At 34.9% G+C, this 21,718-nt stretch overlaps 1 protein-coding gene across 1 annotated transcript; it reads left to right on the forward strand.

Moving 5' to 3' along the window:
* The first annotated feature begins 9,376 nt into the window (after nt 1-9,376).
* LOC110709963 (4-hydroxybenzoate polyprenyltransferase, mitochondrial-like) lies at nt 9,377-21,158 on the forward strand. Its single transcript, XM_021888220.1, has 9 exons — nt 9,377-9,558; nt 13,838-14,468; nt 15,609-15,744; nt 16,635-16,756; nt 17,274-17,343; nt 17,450-17,599; nt 18,444-18,579; nt 18,703-18,799; nt 20,297-21,158. Exons 2-9 carry the CDS (start codon nt 14,059-14,061, stop codon nt 20,364-20,366), a joined length of 1,191 nt encoding a protein of 396 aa, XP_021743912.1. The 5' UTR covers nt 9,377-9,558; nt 13,838-14,058; the 3' UTR covers nt 20,367-21,158.
* The last annotated feature ends 560 nt before the right edge of the window (nt 21,159-21,718 follow it).

Raw genomic sequence — 21,718 nt, forward strand, 5'->3', positions numbered from 1 at the left:
CCGCGTCACGATACGATTTCCCGTGTCACGGTGCCCATTCCTTGACACGGGGCTATTCCGTGTAATTTCCGGGTACTTTTTTTTACTCTCGTAGGTCAAATATTTCCCGCATCACTCTAGTTTTTCCCGCGTCACTCCAATTTCCCCCATGTCACGGTATTCTTTGCCGTGTCGCGGTATTCTTTGCCGTGTCGCAGCAACTTTTTTTAGGGTTTTTATCTTTTTAGGGTTTCGTGCGTTCCCCTACTCATTTCCTTTATAAATACCCCGCCCCTCCTTTTTACAGTTCGGGGCATCAAATCCTTCTCTGTTCCTCTCTTTTCTACACCAAAAATCATTCTCTTCTCTCTCTCTCTCTCATATTCTAAGCCTTAAACCTATATTCTTAATTACACCATTCTTTCCTTAAGCACTCCAAGGAGTCCATACAACACCCAAAGTTCCGTCCTTTAACCAAGGCGTGAAAGGTACAAATAACTGAGGGTTTGGACCAAATCAACCCTACTTTTTATTTTATTTAATTTAATTTCCATTTGATTTTTTTTATTGAAGTTACTAACAATTTATTCATGATGTATCAATTTAAAGGAACACGTGGAATGTGAGTAATTAATTAATTTAATTGCTTATTTTATTTTAATATTGCTAGTATCATGATTAGCTTATTCTATATTTGATTTGACTAACGTTATTATTGTTAAATTGCTTCCAATATTAATTTTTATTCTATTATATTTTTTATGATCACCATATTGCATGTTTAAAGGGAATATGTAATTGAAAATCACGCCTAATAAAATAATTTGGACGACCAATTTAGGTTCCTTTTTAATCTTGTTATTAATTCAAGTGATCACAAATATTTTAGAATTATGTATTGCATTAATATTAAACCAATTTAGCTTAATAATAGTCTGGAGCAAATTGAATCTTTATTTGCATGCCTTTGAGATCGCAAGAATCACTTTTCATAATAAGAATCGAGTAGAAGCCAATACGGGCGAATGTGACTCCATGACTCACTTCGTACCATCATCCCCGATCCTCCTTTCGTGGTTCCGAACCATATGGAGTTAGTAATCTCATGGATTATGAATGGGGTGTAACCTTCATGGGTCAATCGTTGTTGCCTATTGTTGTCCCTTTATCGTGGTTGTCTCTTTATGATCCGTGAACGATTTACAAGTTCCTTAAAAACTTATTGGCGGCTCCCTACTTTCCTTGTCCCTAATCGTATATGTCAATTCCCACTTCCTAAGAGTGCCAAGCATATTCACCACATGCTTAACGTAGGCGCACTTCGAACGATGCCTACACGACTTCATTGTTACACTTAGTTGTTACACGTTTCCAAAGAAAGTTTCACCATTGTTGACAAAAATAAGAATTGAAAAGTGAAAAGATGTCAGAAAAGTAATTGGTTGCCATAGATTGAATATTTGCGACGTTATTTATACTAGTAAAGCTTAGAATAATCGATCAATTTCAATTAAGCCTTAGAAATTGGGTAAGAAGAGTATAATGGACAACAATGTAAGCCAAGAAGCAGATTTGGAGGAAAGGTGGGTTTTACAAGTTTACCAAGAAGCTAGAAGAAGAAAGAGTAACAAATTTATACTTCCCTCCACGACACAACACCCCTCCCCTTTTCCCACCCCCACCTCGACACCACCCGGTTTTGAAACAGGTTGTTTTTCATTTTAATTTTTTTTTACAGTGGTAAGAAAAAAATAAACATTAGAAACCCTCTTCACTTGAGAAATTCCTAATGCGAGTTATGAATGTAGGATTGGTGAAGACTTATTGAGTCTAGTAGCTAGAAAGAGTAACTAATTTATACTTCAACTCACGATACAACAGCCCACCCCGACAAAAATCTCGTAACATGATGTACTTTGCACTTACCACAAAAAATCCCTCCTCCTCTTTCCTAACCTAAAATCGCTGCCTCGGACCAAAAGGAAAACATCTCGTAACATGATGTACTTTGCACCGACACCCCGGAATTTCTCTTCCTCCTCTAACCCATGACAACTCATACCATATTTTCACAACATTTATAGGGTGAGTGTTTTTTTTTTTTTTTAATTTATATCTCTTCATTTATCTCAATATTTAATTTCTCCCCAATTTCAACCCTAGTTTAGTTTGAATTTGTTCGATTAATTTATTTTTGTTCAATTCGGTTTACTTTTTATCGAAAACAATCTATTCATTTCGGTGTGATTTTGTTCGAAATAATCTATTCAATTCACTCAACAAAATTGAACTGAATTTTGCATGATACTTTACTTAACGATTTCATGGCAATTTCGGTCTTGGGGGTTTGTTGGATGAAGGTAAACAGGGGAACATAAAGCTACAATTTCATGCATTCTCTCTCCTTTGTCATCAATTGCTCGCACCCTCTAAGATTCAGAGGAAAATGAGCTTTGGAGGAAATACTAGTTGATCAGCCTGATTGACTTAATATGTACATCAGGTGGCATTTTCGGTAATTGTATCAAAATGCTTGAGGTAAATTTGTAAATTTCCGTGGATGGTGCTCACACGGTAGTTTCTACAGAAATTTGTTGACTAACGTCGTTCTTACTCAAAGCAGTAACGATCTTCTCTGTCGTTTATTTACTTCACTTTACCAATCTGACAAGCCCCAATTTAATTGGTGACCCAAGATCATCTTCTCCACTATCTAGGCATGCCTACGATAACAAGCAGGGTTACAAAGGATACTTTTGCTTACTTATGTGAAAAAGTAGACAGAAGATTATCTGGTTGGAGATCTAAATACCTATCCCTTGCAGGAAGAATTATCTTAGCAAAGTCTTCTATTTCCACAATTAGTTCGTATGCAATGCACAAAGCAAAGATCCCAAGGTATATTTGCGATGATATTGACAAAAAAGTACGCAGGTTCATATGGGGGGGCAATGAAGACCAACGCAGGATCCATCTCATATCTTGGGAAACTTTGCAGCTTAATAAAAATCAAGGTGGCCCTGGGTATGAGATCTTCGAGAAATATGAATGCTGCCTTCCTTACTAAGCTTGGTTGGAGGGTTTTGACGGAACCACATTCCTTGTGGTCAAGTGTTTTGAGAGCAAAATATTGCAAGGGTCGATGTGACATTGATATGTGACAGGGTAAAGTCGTATCCCCAAATCAAAAGTAATACCTAAATCCTCTAACTAATGCAGATCGGGAAGTAGGGTCGAATCCATAGAGAAACGAGTCTTTCTATTCCTAATTAACTAATATAATCTAGATTATGAAGTAACTAATATATAAATTTGAATATGAAACTAAACTACGAAGATTAAGAATAGGGAGAAAACAATGAATAAAAGGATCTAGGGCATAGGTTCACTAATAAATAATATTCCAGGGTAGAATATAATAATCATTCATCAATGCATACATTAATCAGATTATAAAGGGCTTTTGCTACGTATTATAATCACACAATTAATTTACCGGTATTAAATCTCATCTTCCGAATCTCGACTTAACCATTTATAAATTAACTTGTCTATTGAAACTAGACCTAAACATCAATTCTCATCTGTCGAATCTCGAATCAATATTGTCAAACTCATGCATAAAAGATTAGGCCTAATCTAGTCACAGAGCATTAAATCAATAAATAGGAAATTAATCTAGCATTGATAATCAACAACAATAAATTACCCCTTCATATTATTTATGGATTCCCATAAACCCTAGAAATATAACTACTCACACATAATAGAAACTAAACTAATCAAAGCAATAAAGCAAGACATGATCAAAGGAATAAAGTAAACAACTAAGATTAAGAGAAGAGAAATAGTTACCAAAAGAAATCTGGATTAAGAATAAGGTTGAGAGTAAAAGTTTAAGAGAGAGAATTAATCTAAAAACTAAGTAGAGAGAGAAAATCTAAAAAAGAAGGTAATCAGAATTTACGTACATAATTCGTACTTAAACCCCCCAAAACAAAAACTAAAACAAAACTAATCAGCTCTAAGAAAAACACGCGCCTGATTGGGCGAAGGGCCGGCCGATCGGGCCCGCCTTTTTTGCTTTGTCCACTGCTGGTGTGCCGCGCCCGATCGAGCTTACGCTCACCCGATCGGGCGCGCTTCTTCCTTGAGGTTACTCTTGCGCGCATCCGCCCGATTGGGCGTATGCTTGCCCGATCGGGCCCGACATCCTCTTCGGAACTTGGATTTCGATGGGCTCGATTCCTCGGCCCAATCTGGATTTCCTCATCTGGTCTTGATTAGTCGATCCAATAGCCCTGTATCACATACTGAGCCCTTAATCACCGGCTCTCACCGATCCTGGGCTTCAAGAGTGGTCGTGTCCTTCTAGCTTCCGTAGTTGATCCATGAAAACCCGGGAAAATGCTCCAAAAGTGCAATTTCCTGTAAAACTCAACTAAAACCACGAAAACACTAGAAAACACAAATTAGTAATGAAAGTGGCCCTAAAGAGCCAAAAACACTACTAATTATGACCGTGGGACGGGGGTAAAACACTATATAAATTGGATATATCAATATGTTTGAAACAAAGAGCAATATGTCTAATGTTTGAAGTGGGATCTATTTGGTGACCTTCTGCTAGAACATATACTCTCCAAGAAATTGCAGCTCACCAAGTTCGGGATGACCCTTCGATGGGCGATTTGTTGTATTGGGGAGGCAGTGCTAAAGGTAAATTTACCATTAAATCTGCTTTACAAATTATTTGAGGGGAGGATAATGTGCCATTGGATGGAAGTTGGGATCTAGTATGGAGTATTTGAGTTCAGCAGCGAATAAAAGTTCTATTATGGCTTGTGTTGCATGATAGACTCATGACTAATGAGAATAGATTTAAGATAAATCTAGCGGATGATCCTAAATGCAAAGCATGACCAGACCATGATGAAACTATGCTCCATATGCTAAGAGATTGCAAGGTAGCACGGGATATTTGGAGACAAGTTGGAGGTCCTGCCAACTCTCCTCAATTTCGAACAAGCTCTTTGAAACAATGGATAGTGCGAAATATAAAAATTCAAGAGAGGAATGAATTATCACCAGAAATTTGGCCAACCTATTTTGCTTTGGTTATATGGTGGACTTGGAAATGGAGAAATAATGTTGTCCACAACCGTGGCGATGAGAATCCCATCATATAAGAGCTTTTTTATTAGCAAAGTTTGAAGAAACTTGGAGAGTTGTTGGGATTTCGAAAGCCCTCTAAATGCAAGATCGAGGCAACATGTTGAAGCTTATATTCGATGGCTACCCCCCTGTTGGATGGCTGGTTCTTAATACAGATGGAGCAGCAAAAGGGGCCCCTGGTCATGCTGGAGGAGGTGGCCTGATTCGTGATGCTACGGGTAAGTTAGCCTACGCTTTCTCTTTGAATCTTGGGGTGTGTAATGCTTTCAAAGCTGAAGCAAAAGATCTTGAATATGGACTAGAGCTGGCAGCAAGATTACAGCCCGGTAAACTTCAAGTGCAGCTTGATAGCCAAGCTTTGGTGCTAGCTCTACAAGGCAACCAGACGCATGTTGGCGAAACTACTCATATTATTTCAAAATGTAAGAAAATGGTCAAAGATGATAAGTGGCAAGTTCAAGTACATCATATATTATACACAGAGAAGCAAATAGAGCTGCAGATTGGCTGGCTAATCAAGGAGTCAATCAGAACAACCCTACGGTGTTGATTCAAGTCCCCCTTCTAGCCTTAAGGAGAATTTTACATGATGATGTAGTAGGTGTGGCTATGCCACGTTTAATTCCCCCTTAGTTTTGTTTTTTCTGGGGCTTTGCCCCTCGTGAGCACAAAAAAAAAAGGGATTTCAACAGTTGGTTTATACACAAAAATTAAGATGTCGTTTCATGCAATTGGGTTCTCCTTGGACCCAAATTGCATTTGAATAGTCTCGTCATTGTGATTAGGGAGTTGCACTTTGCTGAAGTCAATTAAATTGGGGCTTCACTGCAATTTAGATCTTCTCCGACCTATTTTAGTCACGAAATTAACTCGCAAGTCGCAACCAGCTCTGCTGCGTATATGCCGGGGTGGAATCACTCTAAGTTGTTGGCTGGGTTAGGCTCGTACCGACTTTATTTAATTTTCCGTTTCTGCAATTTTTGCATAATTACGATTTTGTAAAATTACAATTGCAATGGGATGATCTAAATTGCAATTGTAATTTACGTTAGAGCATGGTTAACAGTCAATTTCAATCCCGTTTTGTCTTGACTTTGGGAATCACAAGCTCTGCCTCACCCCGTCGTTGAGGAATCTGGAGAACCCGATCAACAAGCTCTCCTCCTTCTTCTCTACTCCATTTTTGTCAGAGTTTGAGATAGCAAGATACGAATTTGATGTCATGAGCGTACTTGGTGCATAGATCTGAAAGTGGTACAGCTGAATTGGTAAATTTTCTTATCTTGAAAACCCTAGTTTTTGCAAACCCTTTAATTGCGGACGATTTCCCTAGAAATTGTTTAATTATAAATTAATTCCCTAATTGCGTTGGTGTTAAAACTTATTCCCATGGTACTGTCCACGTAGGACTGGTACTGTGGACAGTACAAGGCTCGTTTTCTTTTTTTTATTATTATTTTTTATTTTTTAGTTCAGTAAAGAACCGCTAACGGTGATAACGATTCTATACATATAAACCGCTAACACCAATAGTGGTTCTTACCTAATTTTTTTTTGACAAACGGTTCTTACCTAATTAAATAATCTCTCTTACTTATAATATTATCTCACACTTACTTAATTTCTTCTGCCATATTTAGGCCCTGTTCTTTTGAGCTTCTGGGCAGAGCAGATTAAATTTTAGCCGAGCAGAGAAGATTTCTTTTGAGCAGAGCAGAGCCGAGCCGAGCAGAGCAGAGCAGAGCAGATTTCAACATTATTATTAATACTATTATTAATGGTGTTATTATTAATATTATTATTAATTTTACTATTATTAATGTTGTTTTTATTATTATTATCATTATTATTATTATTATATTATTATTATTATTATTATTATTATTATTATTATTATTACTACTATACTACTACTACTACTACTACTACTACTACTACTACTACTACTACTACTACTACTACTACTACTACTACTACTACTACTACTACTACTACTACTACTACTACTACTACTACTACTACTACTACTACTACTACTACTACTACTACTACTACTACTACTACTACTACTACTACTACTACTACTACTACTACTACTACTACTACTACTACTACTACTACTACTACTACTACTACTACTACTACTACTACTACTACTACTACTACTACTACTACTACTACTACTATTGATAATGTTATTATTATTATTATTATTATTATTATTATTATCAATGTTGTTGTTGTTGTTATTATTATTATTATTATTATTATTATTATTATAAATAAATGTGTATCATATTTAACATATGTTAATATTATTATTATTATAAATAAATGTGTATAATAAAAATAGCAACGCATTCCTTTAATTGAAATTAGTACATAGTAACGTAGAAAATGTGGCCAGTTCAAACAAACGATAAAACCAAATCCGATACATCATAAATCCGATATTATTATTTTAAGAACCTCTCATGGTTGGATTTTAAAATGTCGCCTTTCAACTAGGTAACGAATTCACAAAATACCGATGGATACATCAATTATCGCCTTTAATTAAGGTATTTGTCCCTCATGAAAAAAGTGACCGTATCTTCTCTACATGAGGTAATGGTTTCGTAAGGAATATTCCAGGTATATTTTTATGTTTCTGCAAAAATAAGATTTAATTTAGATAAAATGAATTTAATAAAGTAACCAACAATGTACCAATAATAATAAAAACTTGTTTAAAAATGTCATACCTTCACAAATAGCATCCACTTATCATCTTGTTCAATCAGAGGACACCCGGTAATAGAATCAAATTTAAGGTCAGTCCAAATGAGTTCCATCTCAGTCCAAACTTTGAATTTATTCCTCAAATCGTTCCAATGATTTGTTACTTGTTTGGTATTGAATTGCTTTCCACTTTTTACAATCAAAGTACTCACTATTCTATCACAATTAAGCTTTAAATATCCAAATTCTTTCATCTCCAAGCATATGTCCAACAATATCTCCGTAGATTCTTCAGACCATGCTACCCTACCAGCCATTACACTATGATAAAGAGCACTTTCGAATCAATATTTCATGCATAAATTATAGACATTAATGTTGAATTGGCACTAGGATTATAATCAAAAGGATTCTCATGAAATAAATGAACTAATGATAAAATATTAATTGTGCGTTACATTTTCATCGATGTTACTTGCATTAGGTCAATTGTTAAATTCATGAAATCAAATAAATGTATATTTTCCTACACTATTAAAAAACAATGGACAAATGATAAAATTAATGACGTAGAGTGTTGAAGTATTTACCTATGATGGAGATTATATTATAGACAAACAACCTATTGAAAAGATGAGGAGAAAAATATTGTAGGAACTTGATTTAGAGTGTGAAAATTATGACAGTAAGATGTTGTTTTATATAGGAACATAGAGGTGTTACCCATAGTAGTTTGGAATATTGAAATATGAAATATGAAATGATAATTTTCATTTCAATTTAGTCAACCAATTTACGTTACCAAAAAAATTGGAAACTTCTCTATAACAAAGACAAGTCAAATCTCTTTTTTCTATATAACAAAAAACTATGATAACTGTAATCTGTAATTTAGTTTTCTTAGGATCCCCATTTTAATACTTTCTTATAAAAAAATTCATTTATGATGTGGGATATTATAAATAATAAAATTATAAAATATTACAAGTTCATTACCTTCTACTATATGATAATATTAATACTTCTAGATTTCTTTTAAAATATTTGTAGGAAATAATAACAATTTTCCTAACAACAACAACAACAACAACAACAACAATAATAATAATAATAATAATAAATAATAATAATTAATAATTTATAATCAAAATAATTAATAATAATAACAAAAATTAATAATAATAATAATAATTAATAATTTATAATCAAAATAATTAATAATAATAACAAAAATTAATAATAATAATAATAATAATTAATAATTAATAATTTATAATCAAAATAATTAATAATAATAACAAAAATTAATAATAATAATAGTAATAATAATACCAACAATAATATTAATCATAAAAATAATAATAAAACATTAATATTGATTGAAATTAAAAGTAGAATATTGAAATAATTATTATTATTGAATATTAATTATTATTATTAGTAATTATTATTTGAAAATAGAGCAGAGCAGAGCAGCTTTAAAGAACGGGCCTTATACTACTATTATACGAAGAACAAAAAATCACCCAAACTCCACAGCGCGACCACCAAACTTCATAGCGGCGACCATCAGACACGACCACCACCGCTGTGGTTCACGGTGAAGTCCGTACGACCTCCACGACAGCGGTTCGGCGCCCATAATTTGTCCCAATTGTATATTTCTACCATCAATTGTGAGAGGTTAGCCCTAATTTTCCCTATTCATTTTGTGAATTGTTGACGTCGTTTGTTGCAATTGTTAAAGATATGCTTGTTCTGTGTCAAATACAGTCATTGGGTGGGTAAAACGAGGTTGATTTTATTGAATGTTCTTCTAATTAATCGAAAATGGAATTGGTATGGAGTGAAGCAAAAGGTAATTGGGAAGGGTCTAAATCATCGAAATGCTCTGTAATTGTGTTGGATTGCAATATTTTTGTTGTGTATGGACTGATTTCAAGTATTGTACTAGTTAATTTGGTTGTCGAGTGAATAATGGTGTTGTTGTGGGGGCAATTCGACATTGGGAGGGTTAGTGTATTTGTTGTTGTTCCAGTTGTTGATTTGAAATAGGAGTGAGTAAAGTGATTTCTGGTGGAGAAGTTGTCAATTTCAAATTTGATCTCTTTCATTGCTAAAAATTGCTTGTCAATTTGATCCTTTGTTGTTTCTAATTGTTAATTTAAGTGAAGTCTGCTTAAGGTATATATGTTCTCGATCTGTAGTGATGAGTGTTGGAAACTTTTTACCTTTGTTGCATCTGTTATTGAGTATGAACTGTTAATACCTTCCCCTCCCCCCCTCTCTCATTTTGAATAGACTGCATAATACAAATTTCCTGCTTTTTTCCTGGCATTCACATTCTAGTTTGGTAACCATTAATTAATATGTTTATATTGATGCATGCTCAGTTGTAAGTTCTCTCAGTTTGGTATCTGAAATAGGAGTGATTTAAGTGATTTCTGTTATAGAAGTTGGCAATTTTATGTATGGTTACCAAAATCTAGATAACTATTACCACATGTTCACATTCCTTGTACTTGAAGAAATTAGCCCCTTTTTTTTTGTTACAAACCCAGGAATCTTCCAAATCAATCAATCCAACCACATGTTCCAAACTTCTCTGTAGCTTTAATTTTCTTTTTTTCGAAAATGAGACAAGGTGACAATCAGTTAGTATGTGTTCATATTTGCTTCATTATGCATGAAAGAATTAGACGAAAAACTAGATGGAGTTGTGGATTCTTGTATATTTGATTGGTAGTTTGTTTTATCTAGTGTTTCATTGAAGTTTAAGTAGAACATCATAGGCTGATGCAATTTTAAGTCTGGCTATATACACACTACTTCAGTTTAATTCCACTATTCTAGAGATATAGGAGTTTTCTGACATTTTAGAGCAAAATAACAGGAAACAATATTTGAACTCTTAGAACTCAAAATATCTAATACTTTCTGCACTTCCTGCATATCAGAGTTTGCCTTGGTGTTGTGGCATGTAGTAGTAGTAGGACTATTGCTCTCACTGCTATCAGAAAAAGGTAGCAAGAGTTTTTTGCACAACACCGGAAGGCGATGAGACCGCAGTCGCCGGTGGAGTGACAAACTCCACCTCCCGGACATCAGACAATGCCATATTACCCAGCCGCAGAACTTCGGCCAATGGACCACCAGGTGTGGTGGAAGAATCAATAAGGCCAAGACCCATATGAATTTGGCACATTTCATCATCAATAACATTGGAATTGCCTCCATTTGATGAGGACAATGAAAGTTTACTACTTCCATTGTTCTTATTATTTCCTGCCGTACCCATTGACCAAGCATCAAACAAAGGCCTCTCTAATAAACCCAATTCATCAGATTTGGTAGGGTTGTAACCAGATTGAGAGTTCACATTCAAGGGCTTCCCTTCAAATTGTTGATGGAAAACACTGGAATTCATGTTTGTCTGCACTAATTGATTCCATTTTTGCTCATTATTCCAACCCAAATTCCTAAAAAACAAGAAACAAACATAATTTAGCATAACTTAAAAAGTTGAAAACCAAATTAAATGTGAATAATTAGACAAAAAAAAAAAAAAAACAAACATAATAATCATGTTCAAGAAAACCCCACCTAGAATCCTCAAAAGGGTTAGCAGGAGAAACCAAGGAATGATCAAAGATAGAAGCTTTAGAACAAGACGGGGACATGAATATAGTAGGGTTTATAGAGAGTTTTATATGCTCTCAGCAGGGTTTATACCTCAGAAAAATTTCCAGTTCTGCATATTTTGCGCTTCCAGTTTGTACTCCCCAATGAATCCATTCTTTCTGCCAACCAATCCCTGCATAGAACTTCCTATCCACATTAAGAACACGTTAATTCCAACTACAATTTATATCAATACATTGTCATTGTGCTAGTTCAATCCCATGTACTGCCATACTCAATTTCAACCTTACTCACTGCCACCTATTTCAGTCGATAGCAATTCATTTCACTACAAAATTTAATTTATCAATTCACTTAGCAACAACAATACTGGGCGCAATCAAATTACTACATTGTCAACATACCATTTCAATCCCAATTGCAACAATAGTCATTGCGACCGAAAATGCGTGAAATCCCTTTACACCATCATTGCACAATTTAATATATCAATTGCGCAAATTAATCTACAGCACATACAGCAACAATTAAACACAGTTATACCCATATCAATTCAATTCTTAGCAATCATTGCGCAATTCAAACACATGAACAATTTAAGGCACACTCTACTGAAAACCCCGATGAAAAAGGTCTTAATTGGGAGGATATGACACATACCTTTCGAAGCCCTAGCTGTACATTCCTCAATCGCGGCCCCGAGGTCTCCGCCTCCACCTCCACCTCCTCAACTCTTTATCATCGGTACAGCAATTTGACGCCTCAACAATTACCTAGAGGTTACGCATCTTCACCAAGTTACTGCTACCTCCATTAACAGGAGCTAATGTTGGAAAGGCAAAATTACTCTGAAGTGCAAAGGGGTGAACAATGGGGTCATGTAACACACTAACTCACTGACTATGTAATAGAATAGAAATTAGCAATAAAGATGCAATTTTTATGAGGGAAGAAAGCTGTTGATTGATTGATTGAATGCAAAAAGATGAAATCTTGGACATATGGTGGCTTCAGGCCACTACTCTCTAGGGATTACCTTGAGGGTACGACTCTCCTTAACCTAGTGTTTACCAATTGACTGCCTAAGACAACACACTCTCCCTTCCCCTTATATTTACATAACTAGCCAAAAAACAGAAGAAACAAAATGGCATATTGCAGCTGTCACATCCTCAGAGGATGATGCTACATTGCTCACTGATTGGTAGGTTGATTTGGTGGCTTTCCCTGCTGTGCTTGTGGCTGCTGTATTTGTTGTATTTGTTGTGCTTGTGTCAGCCCCCTTTTCTGTTATGAATTGGGTACATGGAGTCAACACCGCAAGTCAACCACCACTTTTGGTGTATACGAGGAGAGCTAAGAAGGGGCAGCAGGGGTCAAGAGAAGTCAGCAGCAACAAGGAGCAAAATGCCAAAGCTAATTAAGGAGAAATTATGGAAAGGAAGCAGCCCACTTTAATCATGCTTCTTCTGGGTTTCTACTTTAGTTAATTAATTTCACATGTATGATTTAAGTCTTGAGTATATGTATGGTAGTAGGAGGAGTAAGGGGGGTATCCAGAAATTTGTGAGTTAACACTAGAGAGAGACTTGTAGCCTCAAGCTACTAAGGGAGATTCATAACCTCAAGTTATGCCTATCAATCTGTAATCGTTCTTCAATCAATCAAAAGTACTCAAGCTTTCATCTTTAAATTAATATTCAAGTGCGCTAATTACGGTGACCATACTCAGTACATAACATTTTCCCCCTAGTTGGTAGTAATCCAGCCCTTGTGCTTGGTCTTTCCAGCATTCGTTACAGGTCAATATAATTATGAACGGGGTCAAACATTTTTAAATGGACGTTAGTTTGCAAAGAATAAACGCCGTTAGTCTTCAGTTAAGGTGATAATTCCCTGTTGACGACATTACCCTTACTAAAGCTGGCGAAATGACGCGTATAACCTCATATCAACGCAGCTCGTTTATATGGCATATGAACCAAGATTTTCTCCATCTCTGTATCACGAAGTCACTCTTCTAAATGTTGAATTCGTGGTGTGTGTGTGTGTTTTTTTTTTTTTTTTTGAATAATTGTTAATCTAAATATGAAATCTGATTTATATATAAAGATTTGATTAGTCTATATTAGTTAGATAGAATTAATGTCTTAGAATTTGTTAATTTAAATGGCAGAGTTGATAATTGTAAGATAAGAATTGATAATGTGTTCATTCTTTGTTATTTTGTTTTGCTATGTGATGTGGAGTGGTTGATAATTGCTCAAAGCTGGATTTATTTGCTGCTGTTGATAATCTGTTGTTTGTTGTATGATGGCAGAAATGATAATTGTTAGATAAAAAATTCGTCGGATTAGAGTCAGAGGTTGGATATTGAAGTCGGATTGGATTCGGAGTTGCGGAGTAGGATTCAGAGTCAGATTTAGCCTCCGACTTCCTATAGGATGAGCTGCCGTCAAAGGAGCACCAAACCGGCGCAACCGCCAACAGTTGTCAGCGGCCACCCACCATTTTCATCTTAAACCTTAGAATTTTCCATCAATGGCGGCCTTGTGTCGTCTCTCCCGCTCCAGCCGTAAACTCCTCCCATTTTCTCTCTCTTATCCTCATCTCCTCTGCCCATCATCATCTACTTGCCCCAACGCTAACCCCTATCATAAACCTAACGATATTTACAAAACCCCTGATTTTAATTTCAATTTCAAATTGAATTTTTTGGACCAATTTACATTATGCCAGAAATCGTTTTTCTATGCTTATTCTACGGTACCTCAAGGGTCACGATTTGCGAATTTTGGCAAAGAAGACGATGATGATCAGTTGAAGTTGAAGACAAAGACTGAGACTTCATGGGTTGATTTGTATTTGCCGCGTAGTGCTCAGCCCTATGCTAAGCTGGCTCGGTTAGATAAACCTATTGGTACTTGGTTGCTTGCCTGGCCATGTATGTGGTAAGAGGTTTTAATTGGAATTTGGTCAATTTTAAATGCATTTATAGTTTAATTTTCGGTGATTTCATTGTTTTTGATTTTGTATGATTAGATTACATAATTGGTCTCTAGTAAATAATAGGGGGTTGTTATCTATATAGCACGGAACAGTACCGAAGAGCCCTCCCATGGATGGTGATACTAAATAAGTAGCTATTATATGTACAATTTGTAAAATTCAAATAAACTACTCATTGAAACGAATCAAATAAAACTCAACATGACTATGTTAATTTTTTATATATTGAGATTAATTTAGTAGATTATCTCAATTTATGAATTATGCCAAGATTCTATATGGGAACAACAAAAAGAATGCATGCTTCATGGTTAGAAATTTAGAATGACATAACTATTAGGAATATTTGTCAAATGTAGCTTGTAGATGAAAATATATAAAATAAAAAAGAGGGATAAGGTAGTAAGAGATGATGAAAGGAGAGAAGCATTGATGGGACGACGAGAATGGGGAAAAAATGCATTATCAATTTTAACTTGAAAAGGTAGTGTAAACTTTACATTGGGGCAATCATAAATTGTACATTGGAAACTCATTAGGGACAAAGGGATTTTTTGTGAAAAAATTGTAGTAAATAAAATGCCAATATATTATGCTATCTCCTGCAAATTAAAAGGATAGTGGCAAAGCATAGTTTGTCTACATATCTGAGGTGGGGAAATGAAGGTGGCTGAACTGTGCTAGGATGTGATGTCAGATATTAGAAATTATTAATCACCATCTAGGTGATCTTAAGCTCATGAGGAAATAAATTGTTTCCGGCTACTGTTCTATTGCAATGCTCAGATCCCAGCTTTATAGTGGTATTATATTTCTGATGGCTTAATCTTTTCATTTATGAGGTTTATGCATCCAGTTTACTATCATGAAAGCATTAAACCTTTTCAAATGAAATATAAAGAACAATGTTGAGTCTGGACTTGCTCCTTGAGACCTTGACTTTACTTATTGTCTTGAGCTTAGGGCTTGCATGCTTTACTGTATTTACGAAATTTATTAGCTACAATATAATTGTCAATATTTTCATTCATGATTAATGAAACATCAACTTGGCATCTTTACCATTTTCTTTTGGCTCTAAGGTCCATTACCATGGCAGCAGAGCCAGGAAGCCTTCCCGATTTCAAGATGCTGGCTCTGTTTGGCTGTGGGGCTTTTCTCCTACGGGGTGCTGGTTGTACTATAAATGATCTCCTTGACCAAGATATTGATGTGAAGGTAAATTCTTCATTTCTGCTATGTTTGCGTATATTATAGTCATTTACTGATCATCAATTTTCTTTTTCTTTGCAAATGTTTACATCTGTTATTCATTAAAAATGCAGTATGATGGTATACTAAATAGGGTTCAACTAAGCTTATACTAGACAGAACTGTTTGGATGTTAAATTTCTGTATTCACATGAGTATTCTGTACTCTACCCCTATCAATATTTAGCTATGGTCTGGTTTAGTGCAGAATGTACCCCCTGTTCCCCATTTCAACCTTTTTCAGATTCTGTTCCCCGTAGTATCTATCTTCTGATCCTGTGTCAATATTTAATCTGTTTTTGATTTGGTATCCTTTCAAGTATATTTTATGAATGTATGATGATGATGAAACATGCTTAGATGCTTTCTATAAATTTGAAAGAATTTTAGTCTGCTTGTGTGTTCTAAATAATCATGTGAGTGATAATGTAATCTAACTAGTAGGGAGCTGCAGTAGAATTTAAATATAAGGGTCTTATGTAATGAAATTTTCGATTAGATTCACTGTGCTCTTTTTTTTTTTTTTTTTTTTTTTTTTTTTTTTTTTTTTTTGTGATCGAATTTGGTTGTTTATCATGGAGGAGCGTGTATTTTTGAATTGCTGTTTTCATTGTGAATAATACCGCCCACAACTAGGATCGGAATCATTAGCTTAGAATTAGACTTTATTTGGAGCTGAGTGGTTGTTTATTGTATATTTATATTTGGTTGTTCATTGTGATAAATTTACTCATGATTTTATATTTCTAGACATTTGGTCAACTGGTTCAATTTTGGAGAATATCCCTTTTGTTATTGATGTCTACACCTTTTCTTCATTGCCAATCCTCTGCAATGAATGGAAATTCTGTTTTCAGGTGGAACGTACTAAGCTACGACCAATTGCTAGTGGTCTTTTGACTCCATTTCAAGGGATTTCCTTTCTTGGTGTACAACTTCTATTGGGTCTCGGAATTCTCCTTCAGCTGAATGATTTCAGGTGAGCTCTGTATCATTTCTGCTCTGAACTAAGATAAATGATTGACCTAACTCTGCTCCAAAATTAACTGCTATAAAAAGGAGTTGCCAATGCTATATAATTTGATCATACATTACATTAGTGTTACAGAAATGGCCAGTTTGGATAACTCTTTAACCCTTTCCAATCAATGGAGTTTGGTTCCTGTGCACTGAAAAAAGCTAGCTATGAAGTAGTTTTGAGCCTAATAATTGTTTCAACTAAATTTGGTGCTTAGTTTGTGGTTACATCATTGCAGGGATATGACTAAAAAGTTCATTTTACTTGCATTTTCTGGAATAGTGTAAAACATTATTTCTAAATATTCTGAAGAGTGAACTTTTCTGTTCTTGAACTACAATGTGAATAATTAAACTAGATAAAGTCGAAAATGATTATGATAAAAAAAGTTTTGAACTCTATATATGTAGTATATCTTCATGCTTATACACTCTCTGTTTGATTAAACATCAGTGTTTTGACATTCATTTATCAACAGCCGCATTCTGGGAGCTTCATCCTTGCTTCTAGTTTTCTCATATCCCCTTATGAAGAGGCTGACATTTTGGGTAATAATATTGTGAAGCATTTTATTACGTTTTTCTTTGTCCTTGCTTGTAAACATCATGTTATTCCCTACTGACATGTCTGGAATATGTAATTGTGGAGTTACAGCCCCAGGCATACCTTGGATTGACGTTTAACTGGGGAGCGCTTTTGGGATGGTCTGCTGTCAGAGGAAGTTTAGACCCTTTTGTAGTCCTTCCATTGTACTTGTCTGGTGTTTGTTGGACTTTGGTCTATGATACTATCTATGCACATCAGGTACTCTCTCGGAGATTCTTCTCAAATATTATAACATCTTTAGTTCAAATGACATAATCTGCTTTTATACCTAGCATTTGATAATAGTAGTGTGGTGACCTCTAGAGAAAAATTAAACCTGTTTTCTTTCAAGTTTTTGGTTGATCTTCAAAATCATAGTTGTTTATTTATATTTTTGGAAGGATTTTTACACTTTTACCACCAAGAAAAACAAGAAATTGTTTTTTACCACCAAAACTTCTAAAACTTTTATTTTACCACCAAAAAAAATCTAAAAATTATTTTTTACCACCTACCGTCAAGAAAACCGTCAACTCTTAATGGTTATTAAAACAAATTCTTCGATTTTCGTGTGTAAAACATGTTCTTTACCGGTATAAGGGGGCATTTTGGTACCATGGGTCCAATTTGAGGTCAGGATAGAAAAAAATGATCGGAAGTGCCTCGTTTTGCGTGTTTCATGCAAATCAAGGTATTTTTTAGTAGGAAAAACAAGGCATTTCCAATCATTTTTTGTCAATTCCTACCTAAAATTGGATCTATTGGGCCAAAATGCCCCCCCCAAAACCCCTAAAAATCATGTCTTTGGCACGAAAATCAAAGAATTTGAAAAATTCCGTTAGGCTTACCGGTTTTTTTAAACGGCAGGTGGTAAAAAACAATTTTAAATTTCTTTTTTGGTGGTAAAATAAAAGTTTTAGAACTTTTGGTGGTAAAAAACAATTTCGTGATTTTTGTTGGTGGTAAAAAATAAAAAATAAAAAAAACTTTGTAGTATGTAAATTAAAAGGTCTTTGATTAATGTCTTGAGAATCAAACCCTTTGAAACTGTAAATTACTGCAGGATAAAGAAGATGATCTGAAAGTGGGTGTGAAATCTACGGCCTTGAGGTTTGGGGACTTAACAAAGGAATGGGTCACTGGGTTTGGAATTGTAAGCATATGCAGCCTTGCTCTCAGTGGATACAATGCACATTTGGGTATGTGTGTCTCATAGTTTTCTGCTCATGGTTTCGAGTTGTTGGTTTTTATATATTTGGGGTTATAGTTTATAGGATTTTACTTTAAAGCTATTTGCTTTTTTTCTTCTGTTGGAACTACAGGATGGCCATATTTTGCATGTTTGGCTGCTGCATCTGGGCAGATGACGTGGCAGATCTATACGGTTGACTTGTCTAATCGTGCTGATTGTAATAGAAAGTATGTTCTTATCCCTTATAACTAATGGCTGATTTTACTATATTACGCTTCTGAATTGGTTATGATGTTCTAGGTATTGTGTCAAACAAAGTTTCAAATGCAGTTATAATTTGCAAAGAACTAGGGATGGAGTAATTGAGTGCTATTATGGACCAATGTTTAATTGTTTTTCATATTATACTTGACTAATGCCCAAGGACGAGCAATTTGTGATAAATTTGTCATCCTTAGAATTTTCTGATGAATGTTCTAAATTTCCAACCAAATATTGCTTTTTTTTTCTTTTTTTTTTTTTTTTTTAAGTTTTAAATTTATAATGATGGAACTCACAGAATATGTTAATAGACTGCCACCACTCCTTCCATTCCAGAGTTTAAGGTTTAATTTTATTTTATTATTGGGATTGACCAAGAGCTAAGCTATCTTACTGTTTTCGATAAGTTTTCTCTCTACCTTTTCACTAACGTTGTAGTTACACAACTTCAACATCCATGTTTATCCCTCTCTCCTCTTTAATATCATTGCCCTTGAGTAATGTCGATTTAGCTAGTTAGTTCTGAGACAACGGGAGTTATTCATTAACTCCTAGTTACTTTGTTTTTGTTACTGTGCACCTCCCCCCCCCCCCCCCCCTCTCTCTCTCTTCTCCGCAATCCCAACACACACACAACTTCCTTTCTACCCTTTTGCCTGCATGATCACATCATGGTATTGATTTGTCTGGTATGTAGTTGCCATATTGAATCATAATTTATTGGATAAGATGGGCATATTGTTCAAGATGTAGTAAATGCCAATCTATGGTTTAATAAAAGACACTACATTGAACTGTCAATTGTTAAAAAAGATCCTAATGGGGTAGTATAAAAACTGCATGTAACTTAAATCATGTTTAGGTCATGGAAAAGAATACTAGTGCATATGCATGTAAAAAAACATACCAACAAATTGTTGGCTCACTTGGTAAGGTTCTTACCTCAATCTTTTAAAGGTTTGTGGTTTAAATTCTTCCAAGTGAGGGTACTTGGGGGGTAAGGACTCCCTTATCCTCCCCTCTACTCTCTAGTGCTTGGCCTATGGAACAAAAAAAACTTTGAGGATTGACTAGTTAGGGTCCTTTTTACAACAAGAATAGCTAAGCCTTAGTCCCAACATAATTTGGGGTCAACTAACATGAATCGTCATATAAAGAACCGTACGATATAAAGAAAAGGACTAAGGTCCTCCTTACCATTAAAAAAATTTGTAAAGATTATGATAGTATGATGAAAGATTGAAAGAACATAGTCTAGGTGTTGAATGTGATGCTTTTGCATCATAAATGCATGTGTTTGTTTCTCATTCTTGAAATTTGCATGCATTGTGAACTTGTCCTCAAAAATAATATATTTTGGTCTGGTGAAGCTGTGAAACGCTCATGTTATCTTAGTTAATTCCATAGCAAACTTCTGCAGCTGTGCTCATGTTATAATATACCTTTTCCTTCTGAATTATCAGGTTTGTTTCAAACAAATGGTTTGGCGCTCTCATCTTTAGTGGCGTTTTGTTTGGAAGACTGGCCTCATAGCTGTTATTATAGAGGTCTTCTAGTCTTTCATTTCTGTTGTAAGATTTTTATCAGAGGCATTCTCTTGTGAATTGAGAATAACCTTAAGAAGGTGACTGGAAATGGCAATGATTGGCACTCCTTTTATACCAGTTCTCTCCTTTTGGATTCTTCCAAGGTGCTTCGTACGAAAGGTTGTGGTTCTTTCATGGATTCTTGGGCATTTCACAAATCCATGCATGCATCTGAAAGTTCTAAGACTATACACATTACAAAAGGTTATGAGATGAATATGTGGTTCAGCCTTTCTAGTAAACTTGTACCCAAGCATATTAGCCATCCTGTTGAGTCTTTGAATCGGGGTTTTACATTAAAAAAAGGCAGCCTATATCCCCATACCAATTTTGGCCCGATGAAGCATATATTGCTCTGATGGAGGTACTAACTACAGTTTTCATTCTTTATCTGCTTAAACAAACAATGTCATAGCTGTAGCCATGGTGGATTTCAGCATGGCTAGTAATCTGATATGCCATGCTGAAAGCATGTTCAAGCTCCCCTTACGTGTATATTTTGTCCCCGTAGCATATGAAGGTGCTAAGCAACATTCAATCTATATATTTGGGGATATTCCCATAAAGTTTTTGTTCTCTTGTTTTAGGCGGTCCAAAACCACCACAACATTCATGAGGCAACCAACAATAACCTGTAATATAGTTTCGATTGTACACAATTACAATCCTGCAGGGGTCTTTCCCTAGCAAGCACGTATGCAAAGCTATTAGTATGCATTTTATTCAGATTTATTATTCATATATTTGCACAATCATCTTTATTTTGATTTTCTTTTAGGTTCATTTAGTGCATCAATTATTCAAATTTGCCGCGCTTTGTTTTCCTTATTATTTTGCTCCACCATAGACAAACAATTATTAAGTGCTTGTGTATTTAATATAGGAAATAGATATATGAGCTATTGTTTGGTCCTGTTCCCTCCATCTTAAAAAAATAAAATTTTCTGTTCAGCAAAAATAATTTTAGTTCAGTAAAAATAATTTTAGTTAAGTAAAAATCAATAAACTTCCACTATTTCTTCTTTGGTAGAATTTGCTAACCCAAGGTTAGAAAATTTTGTTATACCAGGAGCACCGTATACCCAACTAACTTAAGTTTAGTTTTTTCTTTTCATTTGATGATTAAATAAAAAATAATTATCAAAATAAGAACAAAATACTCACGAGTGTATGATATACCCAGGTGTATAAAACAACCTCTCCAAGGTTAGTGTTTGATCTTTATTTGATGATTTTATAAAAACAATCATCGAACAAGATACTTGTGGGTATATAATACACTTGGGTATATATAACAAG

The sequence above is a fragment of the Chenopodium quinoa genome, unplaced genomic scaffold (assembly GCF_001683475.1).
Source record: "Chenopodium quinoa cultivar QQ74 unplaced genomic scaffold, ASM168347v1, whole genome shotgun sequence".
Lineage (NCBI taxonomy): Eukaryota > Viridiplantae > Streptophyta > Magnoliopsida > Caryophyllales > Amaranthaceae > Chenopodium > Chenopodium quinoa.

Excerpts from the sequence above, each read along its gene's own strand:
- LOC110709963 (XM_021888220.1), top strand. The coding sequence starts at position 14,059 with ATGGCGGCCTTGTGTCGTCTCTCCCGCTCCAGCCGTAAACTCCTCCCA. Across the intron at positions 15,745-16,634 it reads ACCAAGATATTGATGTGAAG|GTGGAACGTACTAAGCTACG; the intron begins GTAAATTCTTCA and ends TTCTGTTTTCAG. Across the intron at positions 16,757-17,273 it reads CTTCAGCTGAATGATTTCAG|CCGCATTCTGGGAGCTTCAT; the intron begins GTGAGCTCTGTA and ends ATTTATCAACAG.